Raw genomic sequence first — 20,927 nt, 5'->3', positions numbered from 1 at the left:
GTTTCCTAAACTTTTCATTCCGTCGCCCCATTCTCCAGAATTTTTTCTCTCATCGCCCCCCAACTCAAGTAAACCCATAGGATCCTATGTTAAGTCTGTAGCTTCTATCGCCCCCCTGGACCATTCCATCACCCACTTTGGGAAACACTGGTTTAAAGCATCAAGATTGTATTTACTCAAATCAAAAATGCGTGCATTTCTCTTGAGAAATTGAAACTATTTGGATAAGTGTTAAAATAAATAGATAAAATTTTATGAGGAAAGAAATTATTACACAGCTTAGAAACAAGGTGTGCATTACATTGGAGCAAATACAGTACTTCATGTCTTAAATAGTACAAAGGCTAATTGTATTTTGGATTAAGCAACTGCTTTTACAAAGTCTCTTGGTAAAGCAAATTCAGGCAAGCATATGTAGTTTATATTGTATCTATTTGTGATGATCAGAGTCAAGAGAGAAAAATCTTTGTAGCTATTAAAACACACCTTGTTAGCATTATTTAAACAACCAAGTTTGCCACATTACTAATTATACTCAGAATAAAATATGCAGTGTTCAATAGACAAATAAAACCATGTCTGAGATCAGAAAAATTTCAGTTGCAGACCTGAAAGCCTGAGTACTAACCGATTAACTGGTTAACATCATCTGTACAAAAAGTGTCAAACATTTTATACTGAATATTTCATTCAATTTTGATTCATAGTTTTACACACTTTTTTCTGAAAGTTTTTTTTACAAGAATTATACTTTTTTCAAATATCTATTTAAAAAAATAATTCTCCACCTGTGCTTTCGATGTATTGACAGATCCTTGTCACAATAAATGGCACTGAAGATTCTGATGGCGTTCTTTGTATTAAAACTTCGAGTGAGGTTCCAAATGTTTTCATCTGCGATCCAGATGGTTTTTTTCTAGTCAAGGGTGAGCTGAGAAATTTTCGCATTTTCTCAATGCGACTTTCACAGGAAGCTTCCTGAAACCAAAAAATGTCATTAGTAATCAAGAAATACATATCAATTGTACATTTTATTCTCTAAGTATTGTACACAGCTTTGATTTACTAAAGAAAACTTTGCAACAGAACTTCATATGCAATTCCTTTCAAAGAGACTAGTACGTGTTAACTCTCTCGTCAGCAAAGCATTGTAACAATCAAAAATACAAACACAAAGGCCACAACAGGCAAATGGCCCACCGAGGTAGTTGAAAAAATATGGATGTCAAATGTAACCAAAACACTGTAATCGAATATAAAAGCATTATATCACGAAAGAAAAAACTAATAATCAATGCTATATATATTGTGTTAATTATTAGTATTATAATACACTGCTCATAAACAGAGATTATGGTGGTCTTACGTAAATATGGAATAGCTTCTCAAATTTTCCCACTATGTTTATCGTACCTCTTTTTAAATTTTGTGTACTTGTTAGTAACGATCCTCCCTCTTCGTGGTCGAGTAACTGAACACGTACTCATTGATGAGTCGTCTTTCAAAACAATAATCATATTTATTTTGATTAAGGAGGATAGAGAAAAGTGCTACACAACGAGCACATCACACCTTACAACAGCACACTCATCATAATAATAATCAGGAAAAAAGACCCCAGGGGGAGCGTTTCTCTTTTCTTCTCTCTGTGGCTCCCGCGCTATATTTTTCAGGGTAGTTTTTCCCTCTTTTGCTTCTTCGTTTAGCAGCTTCCCTGACGATTCGTCCCGGAACCTTACTCGTCCCCCCTTGGGAGCTCATTGTCTATCTTTTTTTTCAAGACAACTGAGCTTACCACATTTAGGAAAAGAAATGAACAAAGAAAAACATGTTCAAGCACACATACAAAAAAAAAAATCACAAAATCAACAATTACCATCGTGGGATCAATGAAAATACCATACTCAGTACACATTAGTAATACATATGCACTGAATGCATTCACATTTACAAACATTTTCCGTGTACTTTCCTAATATATACATTCCCCGACTGCTGAACACGTCTAAAAATTCTTTCGGTTTCGAATAATTGCCGTTGCTGTGAACTTCCAGCTTATTAGATAACCCCATTACGTGGTTCTGAATGTCCTGGACTGATTTCATTTTTATGTGAACAGGAGCGTAGTCCACATCTCCAAATTCTACGTCCTGATCAAATATCAGTCCCACGTGTTGTACTCTGGCAATGTATGGCCTCTGCTTGACTTGGGTTCTAAGGGTCCAATGTAGTCAACGCAGCAGACCTCGAATGGGTTTTCGGGTCTCACGATTGGTTGGATGGGTAGGCGATCTCTATACGTGACGGTGCGTCTGACTTGGCATTCTCGACGACTCCTACGAAACTTCTGAACATCCTTTTTGATGGTAGGCCAGTACGACGAATACTTCATGCGTTGTTTCGTTTTGCGCTCCCCTAGATGTGCTGCCAAAGGTATTTCATGGGCCATCCGAAGCGTTTCCATTCGTTTGCAGGTGGGAACGACAACCTGTACGATATTTTCGCCGTTTACGTTCTCGGAGTGAGTGAGAACACCATTCCTTACGCCATAAGGTCTTTGGCCCAGACGTATGAAGTCCCAGCCCTTCTCGAGATCGCCATCTCCAATTAGCAAACCGATAAAGTCTTTGTCTCCTTTATCGGGGACTTGTGATGCATCAGGGATGCAGTTCCCTCCTTCCACGTTCGAATCCAGGAGTTGTACGACCGACATCGTTGAGTCTCCGGTATGCCGAATGGACCCAGTGAGCTGCACACTTTCCGACAGCGCCTCGTACGCAGTTGAGCATATTAACATGTCGTTAACAAGTTTCTTCGACACGGCACAAGTTACAGGAATGTCGCTGTGCATACCATCATCGATTCTCATCGGGATAACTTTCAGTGCCGCTACCTCAGTTTCCCCGAACGCAGATATTATTCGTATAGTGCCTTCTCCGTCGCAGTTCGAAGGCACCAAATCCTCTCTCAGAACTGATATCTGAGCTCCATTATCAATAATCGCTTTAAATTTTTTCGTTCCGCATTTGATGGGTGCAATTTTAAGTTCATCGATTTTCCCCGTGACCTTCGCAGAAGACACAGGAACCGAAACCTTCACCGTCAAAATATTCGAGGCTTCACTTGGTTCCACCGTCGTTAATTGACTCTGTGCATTCACAACGGCATGCCCTTTCGCGTTATTGTTGCAAGCCCTCGATATGTGCCCAACCGAGCCACAAGAATAGCAAGTTGGCTTCACAAAGGTTCTACGTGTTTCGGTTTTGAGTCCTGGCCTGGAATTCGGTGCTTTAGGAGGAAAACTTCTACTGTTACCATATTTGCCTGCTTCATCTTTCACGTTATCATTGCCCGAGCCCAACTTCTTGAAGTTTGACCGCACACTTTCGTATTCATCTAGCTTGTCAGCTAGGATAGACGGAGATATGAAAGAGGCCCATTCGTCCACGAAATGGTCACGTATATCGCCGGGAACTCGTCGTTTTAGTTGGTCAGTAATGACAAGGCTTTTCAGTGTCTCGAAGTCACCAACGTCCAGACCCCGGATCCACTCTTCGAAGAAATTCGCTATTTCGAAGACAAATTCTCGCCATGATTTCGCCGGGTTGCGTTGATGTTTGGTGAATTTTTGCCGGAAATGTTCCGCACTTAATTTGAATTTTCTAAGGAGGATCTCCTTAATGTACTCATAATCATCAAACTTCTCTTCCGATTCTCGGGCGATTAATTGGGTTATGTCTGACGGCAATAAGGTCAGCAAAGCTGACACCCAGTTTCTTTTGTCCACCCCGATTCTATTCGCCTGGCGTTCAAATATTATGAGAAATAAGGCGATATCATCCTCCTTGGCGTCAAATTTTGGAACAAGCCTCGTCAGTTCCGTACTGAATGAGGTAAAATTCTGTCGTCCATTTGTGGACACGTTCGTCCTTTCCATCTCCAGGCGGAGTTTTTCCATTCGAAAGAGGTGTTCTCGTTCTTCATGCATCCTCCCTTCAGCTAGGTCACGCTCTTCTCGTGCTTCCCTGTCTCCCTTGATGACGGCTAACTGCTCTCGGATGAACTCCTCGTCATAGCCGTCACATTTGAGGATGCTATTCCTCAAGTCCAATATGTTCGATCCGTCCTTGACCACCAGACCCAACTCTTCTGCCAAAACCACCAAATCATCCCTCCTTGCACGCCCGAGGTATGCCATGTTGCTTGGTATAGCGTTTTTTTTTTCACTTATATAAATGTTCGCACCTAGTCTACGTCATATACTAATGACTAATCATTCGAGAAAAAAATATATATATAGATAGATATATGCACAATAATACTGACGTATTTCAAACAAACCCCAAAAAAAAAAAAAAAATAAAATAAATATATATATATATATAAAATCGTACATTCGAAGATAATTGTAAAAAAAAAATTAGTATGTGCGATAATACTGCTGTTCAAAAAAAAAAAAAAAAAAAAAATCACATTCTCAATAATAAACTGACGTTTCAAAAAAAAAAAAATCATTTTCTGAACGAATAATACTGACGTATCTTTCCAACAAAAAAAAAAATCAGTACTCGCGTAATTACCACCGTTTCAACACACAACAGAGCAATGATGCTCTCACTTGATAAACAACAGAGCAATGATGCTCTCACTTGATAAACAACAGAGCAATGATGCTCTCACTTGATACACAACAGAGCAATGATGCTCTCACTTGATAAACAACAGAGCAATGATGCTCTCACTTGATGCACAACAGGGCAATAATGCTCTCACGTATATCACTAGAGCTGATGCTCGCCACACGAACCGCCGGAGCAATGATGCTCGTCAACTATGCCGCTGGAGCTGATGCTCGTCAACTATGCCGCTGGAGCTGATGCTCGTCAACTATGCCGCTGGAGCTGATGCTCGTCAACTATGCCGCTGGAGCTGATGCTCGTCAACTATGCCGCTGGAGCTGATGCTCGTCAACTATGCCGCTGGAGCTGATGCTCGCTGAATACGCCACTGGAGCTGATGCTCGCTGAATACGCCACTGGAGCTGATGCTCGCTGAATACGCCACTGGAGCTGATGCTCGCTGAATACGCCACTGGAGCTGATGCTCGCTCAATACGCCACTGGAGCTGATGCTCGCTGAATACGTCGCTGGAGCTGATGCTCGCCACCTACGCCTCTGGAGCAATGATGCTCGTCAACTATGCCGCTGGAGCTTATGCTCGCTGAATACGCCACTGGAGCTGATGCTCGCTGAATACGCCACTGGAGCTGATGCTCGCTGAATATGCCATTGGAGCTGATGCTCGCCTCATACGCCTCTGGAGCAAACGATGCTCTTCACCTTTCAACTGCAGAGCAATGGTGCTCTCAGGAACCACCCGTCATCAGCAGTCCATGCTTTCTCTTTCAGCTTGACAATGGAGGAACGCTGTGGCCATTTTGTCCTTCTTCATGAGTGTTATTCTTCAAAATGTTCCCCCGATTTTTTTTCAGTTCTAAATCCTACCGACTGCGCCAGTAACGATCCTCCCTCTTCGTGGTCGAGTAACTGAACACGTACTCATTGATGAGTCGTCTTTCAAAACAATAATCATATTTATTTTGATTAAGGAGGATAGAGAAAAGTGCTACACAACGAGCACATCACACCTTACAACAGCACACTCATCATAATAATAATCAGGAAAAAAGACCCCAGGGGGAGCGTTTCTCTTTTCTTCTCTCTGTGGCTCCCGCGCTATATTTTTCAGGGTAGTTTTTCCCTCTTTTGCTTCTTCGTTTAGCAGCTTCCCTGACGATTCGTCCCGGAACCTTACTTTGTTCATCTCAAGCATTGGAAAATTACAGTGCCAACTATTTTATGTAACTTAGTATGCATGAGTGATTATTTGATATAAGAAACAATATATTCAAACAAGAATTCAAGGAGGGAGGGTCATTAATTAGGAGTATAAAGGTCACAAATAACAACAGTGTTTCAATTTATTATGCATCATTTTCCTGTGCCAAGTGATGTGTCCATACAGTGAAGTTTTTTTTTTGTAGAGGACTTCCTAGTCTCTGAACAGGCCAATTATGAAACTTTGAACACCTTTTAATGATAGTTATTGTGAAGAAATAATGTTTTTGAACCACAATTCACAAAATGTATTGAAGACCTAACATTATTCAACACCTCTACTGGAAATATCTTCATATATGTTTCTGAGTATCAAAACGAGAAAATGAACGAGTCTGAAGTGTACGAAGTCATAGTCCCATCACACATTAAAAATGACAAAGAAGGTATTAAAACATGAGGATAACACCAACAAATGCTCAAATTCTTAAACTTTGAGTGATTTTTCAATTTTATGAGCAATTTTTGGTTTGGGAAAAGACATTTTCATAAGACTTTATGTTTTTCAATCTTTAAACCAGTTTTTCTCAAAATGTGTTTTTTGAGCCTTGAGCTCACGATATTTCAAGAACTAATTTTAAAATGACTATGAAATTTGGTAAGAATGTGCTCCTTTGTTAGGTGCACAGAATGAACCTCAATAGTGTTGATACATTAAAGTTTAAAAAATTTATAAAATTTAAAATTTGAAAAAAATTCATAAAATTTGAATTTTTTAAAATACTTACAATTAACATATCTTCAAATGGCTGCTTCATTCTATTAAACAGCGAATTTTAAACACAAAACAATTTTTTTTTGTTAAAAAATATACATAAATGAAGACGAAATCATGCGCACAGCGAGGGTGTGTGTTAAACATTTTGACAGTTTTCTTAATTTTATTTTAAATTACAAAAAAAAAAACCACAATACTTTTCTAAAATTTGAAGCAAAAGTATACTAAAGAATAGAAACCCTTTAAGATAGGTACAAAAATTTGAAAAACAAATTATGCTTTTTATGATTTTTAATGGAATTTCAAACCGATGTTACTTTTTTCACATTTTCCTATGTTCACAAGTCTTGCGCCCCCTTAATGCGATTTTTCGACAAAGATTACTTTTGTAGATCTAATCCCTCATTATATCCAACTACAGATAAAAAAAAAAAAAAACATAACTACACACTCACCTGATTGGACATGGTCATTTTAATGTAGCTACTAATATCAAAAATGGAGTTTCGCATATTCCAAACATGAGGACACTGTTAAAAAAAATTCACACTAAAAACATAGAATAAATCATTTAAAATACATGCATATAATATGGTTGCAATATAAAATATTTGTATTCTGCTTAAGATGTAATTTAATAACATCTATTGAGAACCAGGGTAATTTTATTCTTATAAGGACTCATTTAAAAATGTCTTTCCACATAGAGCCGCCCCTAGCGGGTGTGTGACAGCCCTGAGAAGCCCTGCACTCATGGTAGAAATATATTTAAAAAAAAGTATTACCATTAATATAATATTAAAAAAACTTCGAAAATCGCCCCTAGCGGGTGTGTGACAGCCCTGAGAAGCCCTGCACTCATGGTAGAAATATATTTAAAAAAAAGTATTACCATTAATATAATATTAAAAAAACTTCGAAAATAAAATTCAAAATAACACAAGAAAGAGAAAATTATTTATCTTGCTAAAGGGCCCCCACACCCTGAAAGAATGTCCCTAACTCAAACTTCTGTCCTGTTCCTCCATGCACAAATTTATAAAATTTCTCTCAGAAGAATGCTTACAAGGTGCATGTCCAGTATAATAGTAGTCAGTTCTCATGAAATATTGCTAATGCTTGATTGTGACATACCTAATCAATTTTTTCCAAATAAGAATTTATTTATAAGCAGTAGTAAAACCAAATTAGCATATTTTTCAAAGATAACTCAAAAATTGAAGGAATAGACATATACCATTGTTCCAATCATAAACCTCACAATTGCAGCTGTGTAAAATAAGGGATAGCAATGACAATGGGATAGCTGATGAACTAACTAACGAGATAGGCTTGATTTTTGAAGACACTTCAATTTGATAAAAAAGAACAAGAAAAAGAAGAAAAGCTTACCAGTCTAGACAATACAGCACGTGACGATAAATGAAAACAAACAAAGCTTTACAGGGCAATGTATAACTCTTTGTACTTAAAATACAGCGGCATTTATGGTGATTAATACTGTACACTACTCTACAGCACCAGTTATATATTATGGCACGGACTGAAGATGGAAACAGCCGTCTCACGGTTGTTTCAGAGCTCTACAAGATACAAGCCTTAAAGTAAGCATTCGTTTATGTGATCCAGAGCCGCTCTAGCAGAAGCAAGCTCCTCTTCTCCTCACCGCTACGACTGATAACTCTTGAAACTGAAATAATATAAAAAAAATAACATTAAAACAATAAATTAATAAATTACACCACAAAAAGTCTCATTTTCTTCTAAAAAAATTTTTTTCCCCAGGATAATAAGGGATAAATTCCAACAATATTTATATAAATCATCTACACATTTATTAATTAACAATCAATTAACAATGTAAAACACTGATTGATCAAAAATTTTTTCATGAAGAATGGAATACAGAGTGCGCAAAAAAAAAAAAGATCTTCATGAAGTAGGGTTCAAAGCATACAAACTAGATCATCCTCAGGCCAAATTTGACCCTTAGAGTCATCTGATGTGGCCTGCAAGCTCACACTTAACTTTGCAAAAATATAGTAAGCAGCGGAATGCGAGAATTTATTGCAGAGTCCTGCCCTCAAGTCGAATACAGCAGCTTACAAAGGGCCTGGCAGGATGAAGAATACACTAAGCAGCACATTTCCAGATTACTTAAGTGACTAGCATGCAGCTCCACATAGCCCACTTGCGGGGCCAATGACATACTCCCAGATTACTTGACTGACCATTGGCATATTTATAGATCACTTGAGTGACCTCCAGTGTAGTGCCAGTACACTTAAGTGGCCCATGTACACTCCGATCACTTAAGTTACCTGCAGCATATTTACAGGTCACACAAGTCACATTTACAGATCACTTAAAATAATCTGTGGTGCTGTTCCAGATCACTCAATTAAGTGACCCTTAACACATTTACAAATCAATGAAGTGGCCTGCACTTTCCTGAAGGTTGAACACCTTTGGCCTAGATCTTCATAAAAACAGTTGATCATCTGAATATTCAACAGCCATTTTAAAGAAATGCCAGAAAGTTCCCCATGGGTGGTGGGAAATCATTTGGGAACCCACAAACAACTATATACAGAGTGAATTAAAAGAAAAAAAGACTTTCAAAAGAGTCTTAATATGATCTTTCTCCCCCGTTGATTACTATAATCTATCTCGGCATCCTTATTTGCCAGATTCTTACTAAGCAAGCCCCATTTCCTTTCCAAGAAGAATATCCTAGTCTCTAACCCCTCCCTCTTTAATTTCTTCCTCTTTGCATCTTTTCATACTGTGTGATCTTTTTTTCCTTCTCATCTTTTCCTATATTAACTTACATTGAATGCGGACCATTAGAGACTCAACGATATTAGTCTGTAGCCTGCAGATCATTCAATCATATTTGCTGCACCACAGTCATTTAATGCCCATGGCGCATCTGATTGACATTGGCGTGCTATCTCTTTTTCCTTAACAAGAATCTGACTCTTGAGCCCACCCTTTTATTTCAGCAAAAGACAAAAAAGAAATTTTACTCACAAAATTTCAATTGCCTCATGCACCGGTCGCAAATTCAGACCTAGTGCTACCTAATGATGATGATTAGCAGGTTACACCTAAGGGACCTAGAGATTATAGTTGGTTCAGGACAGAGAGGTCAGACCTCTTGCAGTATAATAACTGGTTATTAATGTAGCCTATAAGCCTCAGATTGTCTCAGTAAATTTGATAAATCATTAATGAATCACTCAAATTTACTGAACATTAAAGATAAACTTCAATTCAACATGATGAACTCAAGATTTCATTGTGGTTATGTTTACACATGTTATGTTTAAATGTCGGAAAACCAACGTTACGAAGCAAAAACTGATCATTTTTACATATGTCTTCTTCTTTACAATTAGCCTACTTCCATTTAATTAAATTTTATGAGGTAAATGCAGAATAAAAAACACATATCTGGGATTAACATGGAAAACCGATAAATATAACATTAAGTTAAAATGGTTTTTTTAATATGATTTTTCCATGTTATCAAATTTAAGCTATTTCATTTGATAATTAGTTATACCTAATTGCTGTTAAAGTAATAAATGTAGTGAAATAAATAAAAAATTCCGGAGATTGGTGTCTATGCATAATTACTGGTTTACAGGGGGCTTGACAAGCTTCAGGTCACCATAGCAACTAGAAAATTGATATTGACACCCAGGGTCATAACTGGGATTCTTTCAAGGGGAAGGGCAGCTAAATTTCAAGCCCAATTTTGCTGCCCCTTCCCTGAAATCTCACCCGTCTATGATTTTATAACAGTTTTCCTCACAATTTGCTACCCCAATCAAAATTGTTACCCAGGGCAACAATGTGGAATTACATACGGGACATATATCCTGGTTACTGAATATCTAAATGAAAAGATGTACACTGCACATGCCCTGGGAGTAAAGTGGTTATTCATCTTCATGAGGCTCCGGGAGAAAAGAGTACCCCTTATAAAGAGGGCAAATCTATGGTTGTGCACAAACAGGTGCTTGTTATATTTCTTTAATCTAACACAAATCTAACGCGATTAAGTATTTAACTGAATTTCAAGTCATCAAATGCTCAAAATACTCAACCAATGAAAGTAATCAAGTAGTGAATACTCATTGGATAATACGAGACCACGCCCACTGGTATACACACATATATAGTGCCTACATAATTGTAAAATAGACCAGATTCTGTTCTAATTAACAACTAAATCACCTACCAACTAAACCTGTGTAAATGATGGGTGGGGGGGGGGGAAGCTGAATGGCTCTAAGTCCCTAGATAGTGATTCCTGTAACTAAATCATAAATTATTTGCACTATTACTATGGTCAGTGGCTTATTTACAAGGGGGCTTAGTAGACTATATAATCCAGGATGGGAAATTTGGGGGGTGGGTAGCAAATTTAAGAAATGAGTGGTCAAGAAAAATAATTGAATAAGTACGAGAAGATCGGAAAATGTTTGTGTATCCTGCAAATAATGAAACCATAAATTTGTTTCTGCTAGAGAGTGAAGGACCACATCAGTGAGTGACCTACAGAGTTTGAAAGAACGTTAGTGACCAAAATAGTGTGGAAACATGATTGACCAAAAGAATGTGCAAGCACCTGAGTGACCAAAAGTGTGACTAGAGAACAAGTGACTCAGTCAATGAGAAACCAAAAGAGTAATTTAGAGCATGTGCAAGCATGCAAGACCAAAACTGTACAAGCATGTGAATGACCAAAAAAAGTGACCCATACAGTGCGTGATAGCAGGAGTGACAAAGAGAGCAAGGGACTAGATCAGTGAGCAACCAAAACAGTGACCGCAAGCATGTGAATGATCAAAAGAGTGAACTAGAGATTGTGCGAGCATGCGAGTGAACAAAAGAGCAACTTTAAGACACAGGCGTACAGGAGGAGGGTGACTATGATTCACACACACTCTTTTGATCAGCATTTATCCTCATGAAAATCATCATCAAAAACCCCCATGTAGAAAGCTGTTTCAGTTGTTCGAAGCATAAGACACTGTCACCATACAACAACATTTAAACACCAAGGGTGCTCAACTTTTAGGAGAGTGCCAGATACTTCACTGGTTTGAAAATGTGTAAAGAGTAATTAAATTAAGTGATCTAGAATAGCGCCGCAGGTCACGTAAATGTGCACCAGTCATTTAAGTTATGGGCCACTTAATTGCTCTGAAACCCTGCAACAAGTTACATACCTTCCTGCACATTTAAATACCACTTGTAGTATGTAAATGTGCCGCATGCCAATTTAATAATTGATATGAAACTGCACAGTGGGACTTGCCAGTCATCTGTAAATGTGCCACGAGTTGCTTGAATAATCTGGAACTGTGCTGTGGGTCACTTGGTTGCTGTAGAACTGTGTCATCCATTACTTCAAGTGGTATATTAATGTGTTGCTGGTAACTTAAGAGATCTGAGAATATGTCACGGTCACTTAGGTATGATCCGTTTATATATATGTGCCTCTTAGTTAATTTTTAAGAAATTAGGTATATGGTCACGGGCCATATCAGATGACTCAGAGGACCACATTTCACCCGCGGGCCATAGGTTGAGAATTGTGTGACCTAAACGATTAAAAATACCACTGGGACTCGAACCTAGGACCAGCTTTAGGTCTACTGACATAAAAACAAGCTCCACACTAAAAATAAATCTTCCATTAGCTCCCCGCAATCAAACTCACTGTTAAATATAGAAAACTTTCATACACACATAATTAATCATCAAATATTAATTAATTAATCATCAATTAAGACTTGTATAGGAAAAAATTTGCCTTACTAAATTACCATCGAGGAGCAGAGTTCACTTATCCTCATATAAATAAATAGGAAAAAGAAAAAAGGGGAGAGAGGTGGGGAGATAACTAGCTCGGGAATAAATAGAAAAGAAAAGACCTAAGTGTTTTTTATCCTCCGGGTGGGAAAAGAGAGGAATTTAATTTGATATGTTTACGGTTTGGAGCTCGGTCGGAGGGACTTGGCTCGAATCCAAATTCCAAACCTCGATCGGGATCCACACCAAGACGCATAATGACCATAATCATGTTCAAAACTAGCGCTAGCTCAACATGATGATGCGATTGATTCAACATTAAAAGCTAAAACAAAATCCCCATGTAATAATACTCACTGTTTCTCACTGATGGATGATAAACAACGATCGGCTTTTAAATGGAGGACTGACTGTCAAGGAAAACAAACTTCAGACATTATTTTTTTTTTTCCTTTTCATGCGTTCGAAGGCGATGAAAGATCGATAATTTATCGATGAATATTTATTAAATGATGAATCGATTCGAAAATACGTTCCAATGAATAAATAAGTTGACGTTTGAATTCGTTATCTGATGATTGGTTATTTAATATAAAGCAGACGACGGATGAAAATATAGTTCTTCAATGGTTTGATATATAGTGCTGCCATCTAATGATATAACTAAAAGTGACTGATGTAGTGATGTTGAGTTGTTCTCAATAGGGCAGAAGTTTTTGTTCAGTTCAATTCAATTCCGAACAAGTAAAGCCGGGTTTTCCTAGGAGCAGGTTTCCTGTGCCGCGCGCAACGTCATTCACCCAGCGCGACACGCCGTCCACTCACCAGTGAGAAAAGCAGCATGACTGTTTTCCTACAGAGCGCAATACGCCTGAAGACAGCGCTGTACGTCGGGCGTGATTGGCCGACTGCTTCTGGAGGAGTCAAATGCGTCGTGCCAATACCGTCTAGAGTAGACGGTCTGCTCTAGACGGTATTGCCAGGGCCGTCTCTATTCTACCGGTAGAATAGAGACGGCCCTGTTTCGCCGGTATTCTCTTCACTCTTGTGTGTTTTCGTTTCCTTCCCTTCAAACCGGAGCATGCAGACGACAGAATAGCTGATGCCAAAGCCATATACTTTATATAGCCGCCCTGATCTGATGCACCCTTAGAGGAGAATAGATGCGCCTCGCTAGGAAAACGCGTAGCGTGATTATGTAACACGTTTCTGTCGGCGTGAAATAGTCTAATTCGGTTCACGCTGCGCAACAAACCTATTCCTAGGAAAACCTGGCTTAAAGCTACGGCACAGAAAACCTGCTCCTAGGAAAACCCGGCTTTAAGCCGACTGAACTGGATCAATCTAAAAGTTCAGCTCTTCTCCCAGACATTTGGAGCCACGTAAAAGTTCCTCCAGAAAAGAAGGGAACGAGTGAGTTTTCCAGTTTTATTTATGGTACTGGTGCTGTTATCTAACTTCAAAATTAGAAGTAACTAATGCAATGACGATAAACTTCGTGTGAATGAGGCAGAAGTCTTCGTTCAGCTCAATTCCCAATAGGCAAAACCTGAACTGGATCAAGAGGTTTGATCTTTTCGTGGCACATAAGGAGTCTCCAAAAGAAAGTGCCTTCAAAAAAGCAGACGACAGGTGCATAACATGTAAATTCAAGCATTTCCATCTTACTTCAGAAAATGGGAGATAGATGGCAGCAGGAACACGAAACAAGCGTAACTCTGCGACATAGATACGTTAGGGCCACCCATTCATTCAGAACACACATTTCGGCATGTGCCAATTCGTTAGAAATCCCGAAGAGGAATATGTACGATGTGCATGCACGGTTAAGCAGTAGTAGTAGACGACAGGTGAAAATTAAGGTTACCAGAATCGCAAACCGGGAAAAAGGGACGTTTGCGTACGCACTCTTCTTAACGTCACTTTTCCCAATTTTTGCAATAGATAACACCATTATAGTGACAAAAGAAAAGATATCTTTTAGAACTTTAGACCTCTATTTTCTATATTTCTGAATGGAAGAAGTAACACTCCCTTCTCTGAAGGGCGCCTTAACGACAGGCCCGTCATGTGGTGGAGGGTCAGCAGTGCCAGATTAGCCATTGAGCAAAATAAGCACGTGCTTAGGGCATCAGGAGAAAACTGGAACTACAAAAAAAATTGGTAAAATTTTTCCTTTTATTTTAATGAGCAATTTTTTTTTCACAGCATCAACCATCCGGTAGAAAATCTTAAAATTCTAAGGGCATTTGATTGTAGAGTTAAGTTAAAGATCTTAGTTGAAAGGTTGACCATGGGTGCAACTAAAGAAGGGCGCGGTGAGGGGGGTCTGAAGCTCAGAGCGTTGGGCGAGAAACTCTTTCTCCGTTAAATATTACGGGGTGGGAACCTCCATGGGTAGGAGTACCAAAATGGATACAGGCCAAAGCTGGTTATAGAGGACGCTTTAACACAGACTCTAAGCGACAGAGCAAATTTTCGTTTTTCTAGTTGCAGCTCTGAATGTAGCACAAAAGCAGAGAAAGTAATTTCAAATAAGAACTCGCGTTGATGTTCAATTTTTCGATCGAGATTTCATTCGATTTCCATAAAGTGCCGAGCCCAGAGCCGTCTCTAAAGCATCATAAGCCCTACCGGGAAAAACAATTGTTCTTTGTCCTCCTAACAAACTATAAATAACGTCAAAAATAATGGAAAAGCACAGTAACGGCCGTATTCACCGTCCAGGTTCAGAACGCGATCCAGGTTCTAAACCGCGTTTCACCTCAAAATTGGTATTCACCACCCCTGAATCGAGATCCACGGACCAGCTTTTCGAGCCTGAAACTGAACCTCCGATATCGGCGATCCAGCAGGGTGGATCGAGTTTCAGCGCATGCGCAGTGAACATTATCGTCAAACATCGACATAGTAATGGCGGTCGCGCTGAATTGTTTTTACGATGACCCGGAATGAAATAGGGAATTTAGAATAATTTATTAATTATAAGGTGATGAGTGACCGCGTTTAGGTATTAAATATATGTTAAGTAATTATCCCCGATCAATGAAAGCTTTCAACTACTTCTTGAAGCCATCAACAAGTGACGAAAGAAGGTGAGTAATGATACTTTTTTATGATTTCCTTCAAATCTGAACTTCATTCGCTAACAAAATGATCATTATCAAATAATGATTATTTAATAATATGAGTAATATACTCATGTATTGATATTAATGACAAATTCGTCTTTATGGTACCTGAAACAGGGTCGTAGCGGGCAGGGCCGTCTTAAGAACACCATAGGCCCCCGGGCAAGTGGCTTTTCTGAGGACCTACCAGGTAAATTACAGAAAATTTCAACCAAATCTCATTTTTGTGAGGCCCCTCTTCTCTCGAGGCCCCCGGGTAGGTCCATCCGTTAAGACAGCACTGGTAGTGGGCTCTCTCGATGCAGACTTTTTTCTTGAGTGGGGGCCCCTGAAAGTATTATTATGTAAAATAAAGTGTACATTTTTGTGAGGGCCCCCATTCTCTCGGCCCTTGGGAAGTGCTCCGGTTGCCCCAACTTATTTACGGTCCTGACCTAAAGGTTAAAATGGCAGGGTATAGTGTCACGCTTTTGAAGTTTTTTCCTCTGAAAATAATGTATCATTGGTCTGAAAAGAAGTCATGAATATCTCTCTTGAATTGCAGGAATAGTCACTTGTATACAGTGTATACAAAAAATTTTTCTTTTGTATTACTTGTATACAAAAAATTTTTTTCCCTAACCAGGACCATCTTAAGAGCATGATGGGGGGGGGGGGGCCCTGAGATGAGAAATTTTTCTGTGGTCCTACCTGGTAAATTCTAGAAAATTTCAACCAGATCTCATTTTTGTGGGGCTTTTTTTTCTCTTGAGGAGCCTCGTACATTAAGAACTCGTAAAATGTACTAGGCAAAAGCGATCATTACAGTAGTGCATTTTAATTCCTAAACAAAACAATATTCAACAGCACTCTAAAATATAAATTTGTGTATGAAATGTTTCGTCTCTAATATGAAAATATTTATATTAATGCCAAGCAAAATATATTACCTTTTTTTAGCTTTTACCTCTTGGCAGGAATATATTTATTTGATACTTTGCTGATATTTTGCTGCTGTGTGTAAACATGACATTTTCCTTCTATATTCAGTCGATCTCGCTTATAACATTCCCATGTATAATATTTTCCTGCTTATTACTCGAATTAATTTTTATTAAGATTTCCTGTTTAAAACATTTTCCCCGCTTACATTTTTCATGGTAATTTTTTGAAAAAAAAAACCTTTATAAGCAGAATCCACAGTATTTGCACAAATGAAAACACGTGCACAACAAAAAATATTTTCTGTGATGCACTCTCATTATCCAAAATCATATAATTATCAGCTCATTTCATTCTATTTGTGCATCAGTATTTTGCGTATAAATATCAGTTCATTCGTTTATTATTTACAGTTAAACCTCACTACAATGATACTTGATATAAAAATAAATCCCTCTACATCAATATTTTGAAAGTCTTGTTTGGAAATTCCTATAGTATAATGTTAAACTGCTGCCACTCGATTACAGATGTGAGATGAGAATATTAATATGAGAAATAATTTGAGAATAATTATTAAATTATTATTTTTGATAAGAATATTCCCCAGTAATTTATAAAAGTAGTCTTTCCAAAGAATATTCTCTAGGATATTATATATAATTATATTATAAATAACTGGAGAATATTCTTGTTAAGAATAATAAGAATATTCTCAAGTTATTTACAATAGTAGTCCTTCGTTACAATATTCTCAAGAATTTTACATCTCTAATCTTAATACAACAGCAATCCCTCTACAATGATAATTTTTCTTGATGTGCAGAATATCATTTTATTGAGATTTTAGTGTGTGATCATACCTTTCGTGCTCAAAACACCAATTCAAAAATTCATGGAATTCCTTTTTGGAACCTTATTTATGTGCAGTTCATGCCAGCATTGGGCAATGATTGAATGAAATTTATAATATTTAAGTAATCTATCATTACATAACTAGTACCACGTGATTCGTATTATGCAGTATGATTTCACTGTATTTGAAATCACAACACATGAGTATGATTTGCTTCATTCTTTAGGGAAATTTTTTTTCATGAAAACTATGTTTTTAATTTTTCAGATGAAACAAGTATTTGGGAGCAAAAGTAGGGTAAAAACACATCTATGATAAAATGTGGCCACTGAAGACGAGCTGACTCAATCATGGAAGAAAATCTCAATATTTATTTACAATGTTTGTGTGTGTGTTATACGTACCATTATTTTTTTAGCAATCTCAAATACTTCCATATAAATATGAATAAATTATTTTTGATAATTGATTTGTCGTTATTTCTTAAGTGAGGAAAATGTTAGCTTTTTTTTACGTAGTTTGAATTTGTGCCTTAATTATGTTCAAGTTACAGTGTAAATTTTGAAAGTAACGAATTACTAGATTGTGATTATCATGTAAATACAGTATATATTTAAAAAAACCCCAGATTTAACTACCAATCCTGCTAGTAAAAAGAGAGATGGAAAATGATTTTGTTGATGAATAATGACGTTGAATCTATCAATATATGTCAAGTTTTTTTTAATTTTTAGTCTTGGCTGTTAGTTTACCCTTTAGTTAAACATGATTCAAAGGCAATGCATTTTACACATTAAAAAAAAAAAAATTGTCAATACACTAATGCTTGTATTGACTGTCAGATTTGAAACTTTGTTTACAGATTTTTTATTTTTAAGAATCTTTCAGCTTCAAGGACGTCCTTTCAACTTATATTTAATAATATAATGAACTGTTTTGAATTGAATCTAACTTTTTATGTAAGCTAATCAAAAAAACTAGTACACATGTTGGAACAGTTTTTTGTTGAAAAGAAAACTGTTGGGTTTAGCATTTTATATATTGAGAGGGGGCACATCTTGTGTGTAGGAAGGATTGCATGCAACTATCATACAAGTTTCAACAAATTACAAAAAATCAGTCTCAGATATTAACTTATTTGGCTAATAGGAAATATAGCTATTAATGTTCAGTAATTTAATATTCAATGTGCATCACAAGAATTACTATTAGCATAAAAAAAATTTTTGGAAATCAAATTCACTGAATTTTGTACTTTTTCATTTTAATATGTGTATCTAAAAATTTGATTTCAGATACAAAACAATCATAATTTAAAAAATATTCAGATAAAAATTATTTTTTGAAAAATTTCCAAATTTATTAGTATTTTTTAAAATATAAATTTTACACAATTGCGACCGTCCTTTTTTCCTTCACGATTAATAAAATTTGTATGTGCTGATACATTTTTTTTCTTCTTCAAAGCAATGAAAAGCGCATAAGCTGATTGTACGTACGATATATAATTTATCTAATCTGAGAATATTAGCAATTTCGTAGTGAAATGAAAAACCATCATTATAGATATAGCGGAAGTAGGAAAGAAAACCGTAGCTGGAATGAAATGGAATTTCCATTAAAAAGGGGATGATAAAACCATATTTTGCTTATCGAAAAAAAATTGTTGAAAAACGTAAACACAAGAATCACACCGTTGAGTTTTCTACTTCATTAGGAGATCAAAAACCCTTCATCCAATCAGCGTCGGATCTACTCTCGCCAAGCTAATATACGCCAAATACTCGCCAACTGAACCGAGTTTCACTTGATACGCACTCGAGACTCACTGGTGAATGCCAAATTCGTTCTAAAACTGAAACGGGTTTCAAGTGATCCGCGTTTCAGGACCGTGAGTGGTGAATACGGCCGTAAATAAACTAACCCTTTAAACGGTTTTAAAAATTGTCCTGATCAGCATTATAACTGCCACGTTTGAAATTTGCGAGCTGATGACCGCTGCCCCCTCCCAACAAGGAAACTGACTCCGCCCCCATCGCTTTTATTCCTCTCACTACGGTACAAAAACACTTGCCATGGCGGGGGTGGCTTTCAAGGAAGAGAAATACTTTTTTTTTGAAAAAAAATTTATATTTTCGTATTATTTATACTGAGAGAGCGTAAATTTCTTTACAGTGCCCAAAGAAAGGGAGAAAAACACAAACAGGCTCGCTCCTTCTCTCTTATCTAATCTTGAATGAACCTAAGTTTACAGATTATTTTGTACTTGTGAGGGTCAGCTATCTGGACAACCGCGGGTTTTTTTTTTCAAATGGCTCTTTTTGGGGAGAATTTGCCGCTACTAGCCTGTATCAGCAATATCGTCCGAAAAATTCCATTTGGGCTTGGCTGTGAATCCAAAAGCGGAATAGGACTAATGGATGAATAATAATAATAGAAATAATCCAAAAGCGGGCCGCCCTGTTTGTTGATATACGCAAATTCGGACGGTTTTGACTAAAGGTGGAAAAAATATGACCTGTATAAAAAATTTGCTGCTACTTATGATTGGAAAATCGAACTATAGTCCGTTTCAGGTTAACTTTGCAGTGAAGGGGAAGCTACGAGGGAACCGCATCACTCGTTGCTATGGGAACGAAAGCCTCTTAACCAATATATCGATGCGCGGCCTTATTAAGGTATGGCGAATTCTCGCCAATCTCACTGAGAAAAATCTTTTTTTACGTGTAACGTAATGAGTGTAAAAAAATTGCACAGTAAATTAATAATAATTATAGAATTAAAAAAATGGTACCATTGCCGATACTTTCAGAAATTAAAGTGAGGTTTTTGAAATAATTTTTTTTTTTTTTAAATTAGAAATTGTTTTTTAAATTTAGAAAAATAATTATCTTACATCAGCGTGTCACTTACTCTTCGATGATGTGCCGTAAGTAACACTAAAAATTTCGAAAAACATATTAATATTTTTCTGCAATATTTCCCTTCCTTCTTAGCTGAAATTTATTTATAAAAGAAATCCAAACAATAATACGAAAGCAACGTATAATTTTAAAGTACTGTATATTAACCATGGCTCTCAAAAACTTGGGGATTTTAAGTTTTTTTTTCAATTTATATAAAAAAAAAATGCTCGTTGAATAAAATTTTTGAAGTCAATCAAAAAAATAAATAAATAAAATTTAAGAACAAGCAGATTAATCCTGTTTTCACGTGAAAATGCAGGAATAGCACCAAATGATAATGTGGAAAAGTTTAGAATTTTTTTTACTCACTTTTCTTGCCGAAATTTCCATCGCTCATCCCCCTCCCCGAACGGTATACATTGATGACACTTGTTTTCACGAGTTTTAGTCTTTCGTTACCGTTGATGTGCCGCTCATGGGGTTATTACGGATGATTCTTATCGAGTTTTGTTTACAGTGAGTATTGTATTGAGGAATGGAAGAGCCAGAGAACGTTTTAGCGTGAAAAGAGAGATATAACTGTCACATAAAAGATGAAAGCTGTGCCCCCACACTGTGCCTCCCCCCCTCTTACTTTATCTGAAGAGAAACTAAAGGCAAGGGGCATC

At 37.1% G+C, this 20,927-nt stretch overlaps 1 protein-coding gene and 1 long non-coding RNA gene across 4 annotated transcripts in view; one reads left to right on the top strand and one right to left on the bottom strand.

The window, feature by feature from the left end:
- LOC149079126 (protein FAM13A-like) overlaps positions 1 to 12,892 on the bottom strand; it is a 70,697-nt gene extending 57,805 nt beyond the window's left edge. Inside the window, exons 1-4 of one of the 3 annotated variants that reach the window (XM_089239997.1) lie at positions 12,803 to 12,892; positions 8,009 to 8,306; positions 7,072 to 7,146; positions 789 to 978 (exon numbers count right to left, since the gene is read on the bottom strand). In XM_089239997.1, the coding sequence (XP_089096123.1) occupies positions 789 to 978; positions 7,072 to 7,128 (247 nt within the window). In that variant the 5' untranslated portion in view covers positions 7,129 to 7,146; positions 8,009 to 8,306; positions 12,803 to 12,892. Of the gene's footprint in view, positions 1 to 788; positions 979 to 7,071; positions 7,147 to 8,008; positions 8,307 to 12,451; positions 12,536 to 12,802 lie in introns of those variants that run through there. The other 2 variants (XM_089239999.1, XM_089239998.1) reach the window with 2 other exon arrangements.
- A 2,441-nt stretch (positions 12,893 to 15,333) lies between these two features.
- Positions 15,334 to 17,818, top strand: LOC149079125 (uncharacterized). Its single transcript, XR_016193636.1, has 2 exons — positions 15,334 to 15,540; positions 17,621 to 17,818. It is a non-coding gene; the product is annotated as an uncharacterized LOC149079125 (long non-coding RNA).
- Positions 17,819 to 20,927: the final 3,109 nt, after the last annotated feature.

This window comes from Pholcus phalangioides, unplaced genomic scaffold (assembly GCF_987345545.1).
Source record: "Pholcus phalangioides strain wild (caught in Gottingen) unplaced genomic scaffold, Ppha-v1.0 ptg000012l_1, whole genome shotgun sequence".
Classification (NCBI taxonomy): domain Eukaryota; kingdom Metazoa; phylum Arthropoda; class Arachnida; order Araneae; family Pholcidae; genus Pholcus; species Pholcus phalangioides.
The sequence above is the reverse complement of the archived record's forward strand: the minus strand, read 5'-3'. Positions and strand labels throughout refer to the sequence as shown.